This window comes from Brassica rapa, chromosome A09 (assembly GCF_000309985.2).
Source record: "Brassica rapa cultivar Chiifu-401-42 chromosome A09, CAAS_Brap_v3.01, whole genome shotgun sequence".
Taxonomy (NCBI): domain Eukaryota; kingdom Viridiplantae; phylum Streptophyta; class Magnoliopsida; order Brassicales; family Brassicaceae; genus Brassica; species Brassica rapa.
The window spans coordinates 1390674-1393860 of NC_024803.2; the positions used below are offsets into that span (position 1 = coordinate 1390674).

At 35.0% G+C, this 3187-nt stretch overlaps 1 protein-coding gene across 1 annotated transcript; it reads left to right on the forward strand.

The window, feature by feature from the left end:
• The first annotated feature begins 204 nt into the window (after window positions 1-204).
• On the forward strand, window positions 205-2139 carry LOC103836795 (UDP-D-xylose:L-fucose alpha-1,3-D-xylosyltransferase MGP4). Its single transcript, XM_033279413.1, has 4 exons — window positions 205-727; window positions 1240-1401; window positions 1499-1702; window positions 1829-2139. The coding sequence occupies exons 1-4, from the start codon at window positions 263-265 to the stop codon at window positions 2039-2041; spliced, it is 1044 nt and encodes a 347-aa protein (XP_033135304.1). The 5' UTR covers window positions 205-262; the 3' UTR covers window positions 2042-2139.
• The last annotated feature ends 1048 nt before the right edge of the window (window positions 2140-3187 follow it).

Genomic DNA, 3187 nt, shown 5'->3' on the forward strand with positions numbered 1-3187 from the left:
GTTCCCTAATTATCTTTTCCTCACCATTTAAAAATGATAAATGAAATGCTTACTTGGTCAAACTTGTTAAAAAGCCAACGGGAAATAATTATTATGTTTGTTATTTAGTAAAAAATGCATTCCTTAATTTACATTCCAAAAATTGTTTTCTTTTGTCTTTGACTATCTTTTGGGTATGAATGCGTATAACTATTTTGTTCTATATTTTCTAACGTTTGAATCCGATCAAAAGTAGTCTCTCTCTCCCCCTCCCTCTGCACCAATGGCTCAGCGGCTTTTCTCTTCCTCTCATCTTTCTCATTCTTCAGCCTCAAACCGTCGTCATATCTATCTCATGAGCCGCAACGGTCTACTTCTCCTTGTCGCTCTCCTCCTTCTCCTCGGTGTATCATTACGCTGGTCAGCATCTCCCTTATTCATCTTTCCTAACAAAAGCTCTTCTTCTTATTCTTCTTTGCCCTCCAACTGGCGCGACTATTCCCTCGCTCAAGCAGCCAAGTTTGTCGCTAAGGATGGGACTGTGATCGTCTGCACCGTTAGCTATCCCTTCTTGCCTTTCTTAAACAACTGGTTGATCAGCGTTTCTAGACAGAAGCATCAAGACAAAGTCCTCGTGATCGCTGAGGATTACGCTATTTTGTACTTGATTAACGAGAAGTGGCCTGGCCATGCCGTTCTCATTCCTCCAGCGCTCGACTCTCAGACCGCACATAAGTTCGGTTCCAAGGTATGGTTTCATATTTTCAATCCAAAATTTCACTTTTACCTTGAGATATTCTCATAAAATATGTATCAGAAAATTGGGTTTTATGCATGACTTTGAGTTTTGAATACATAGTTTTCATCGTATAAGCATTTTGTAATGAATGAATTGACTACGCATTAGACCCTAAAAACCGTAATGACTACCTTTTAAACACGTCATGATACACTATAATAATAAATAATAAATAATAAATAATTATTTATTTATAAAATTGTAAGAAAATTAGTAAGAAAATTCTTATTATTTATACATTATAATGTTTAATATATTATAATATTATACTATATATTTAATACATCTATATATGCGTATCCGATGATCAATAACAAAAGACTGGTGGACTTGTGGATGTATCAATGTGATAATCACCGCAAAGAAGTTGTTGTATTGCGATGAAACTTGTATTTCAACCAATTTTATCAATCAAGCCTTATTACAAAAAAAAAAAACTAATCCTATCACATACAAATTAGGGTTTCTTCAAGTTTACATCTCGGAGACCACGACATCTCATGCAACTTTTGGAGCTAGGCTATAATGTGATGTACAACGATGTTGATATGGTCTGGTTGCAAGATCCGTTTCAGTACTTAGAAGGAAGCCACGACGCATACTTCACTGATGACATGACTAGAGTAAGTGCATTTAAATTCACATATCTCCTTGACATTTTTAGATTTTTTTTCTTTTATTAAATCTTTATTCTCCAAATTAATTTGGTTCCCGATTAAGCCTTTGAATCAGTCCCATGATTTACCACCTCCGGATCGAAATGGAGTGACTTATATATGTAGCTGCATGATTTTCTTGCGTCCCACCAATGGAGCAAAGCTTCTCATGAAGAAATGGATTAAGGAACTTCAAGATGGAACTAAAGCATATGAAGGAAATGATCAGCCTGCTTTTAACTGGGCACTTAACAAGACAGCTAGTCAGGTATTTTTGAATTTAATGCGTATAATATCATAAGACTCAGCCTCTTGACTCTTTATCTAACTAATGAAAGTTTTTGTACTAGTTCACTTGTTTGAATACATTCTTTGTGATCTTGTGTTTCTGCAGGTAGATTTATACTTGCTTTCACAGGCAGCATTTCCAACAGGAGGATTGTATTTCCAGAACGCGACATGGGTTGAAGAGACAAAGGGGAAACATGTCATAATCCACAACAACTACATAATCGGTTACGAGAATAAGATGAAACGCTTCCACGACTTTGGTCTATGGCTAGTTGATGATCATGCTTTTGAGTCCCCCTTGGGAAAGTTAGAGTGAAATTTGAATGCCTTGTTATGTGTGAATGTTATATGGCTGATTCAAAACAGAGGAAAACAGAGGTAAATAAAGAGATGTATATCTTGAGATTATTCGAATCATTATTTTTTATAACTTTTATTTATGTATGTTGTTAAGCTATATATCATTTTCAACTGTTTGAAAACGATATATATATATATATATATATGTATATTCTTCTAATTTCATGTAAATCATATATATTATTTATAAATAATATAACGAGCGCCTATCATCTTCTAGAACATTAATTTCATAGTGATTTATTTATAATGACTATTTGAAACAAGGGAAAACAATTAATTATTATGGAAATTACGAAAATAGTTGACTTTTCCATTGTTATTACATGGAAACAAAGATGGTGAAATGAAAACACACAAAATTTACTTTTTTTTTTTGAACACAACACAAAATTTACTTAGATACTAGTTTATTCATATAATCAAACAACACGACACACACAGCCACAAAAATAAGGACGTTTTGAAACATAAGTAAACAACTTGAACACAAAAGATGACGAGAAGAAAAGTATCTAGATAGTAGACTCGACCAACTTAAGTCTCTGAGAGACACAAAGCATAACAGCTTCAAGAACAATGGTGTCTTTCACAAAGTATCCGTTTGATTCATCTTTTAGCTCCTCTAGTGATATCAACTCAGCTTTCCCATAACTATCTCCACTCTCTCTCTCTCTCGCATAAAACTGCCAAACTGTAGTCTACGGTCCTAGTTTTCTTATATATTTCCATATCAAAATGAATCTATCTCTTACATGTTTTCTCGACATGGTTAGTGTTTTTCTGATTCAGTAGACGCAGCTTGAACTTTGCATAGATGCTAGAGAAAACTACTATTATACTATTGACTTTGTTGATCCACACCACATTCAAGACCTATAAACTTATTATAATATCAATTCGGATTAGATAAACATGTTTTGCGGATCAAACTCAAACCAAGTAACTCAAACCATGTAACTAAACCAAACCAAGTTGCTTTGGTCTAGTGGTATAGGAGCTCCAGCTGGAGTGCCCGCCCCTGGGTTCGAGCCTTGGCCACTGCAGAATTTACATATGGGCTGCAGCATCCGTTACACGGTGAGCCACATGGTGACGCCCT

Excerpts from the sequence above, each read along its gene's own strand:
- LOC103836795 (XM_033279413.1), top strand. The coding sequence starts at position 263 with ATGGCTCAGCGGCTTTTCTCTTCCTCTCATCTTTCTCATTCTTCAGCC. Across the intron at positions 728-1,239 it reads CACATAAGTTCGGTTCCAAG|GGTTTCTTCAAGTTTACATC; the intron begins GTATGGTTTCAT and ends CATACAAATTAG. Across the intron at positions 1,703-1,828 it reads TTAACAAGACAGCTAGTCAG|GTAGATTTATACTTGCTTTC; the intron begins GTATTTTTGAAT and ends GTGTTTCTGCAG.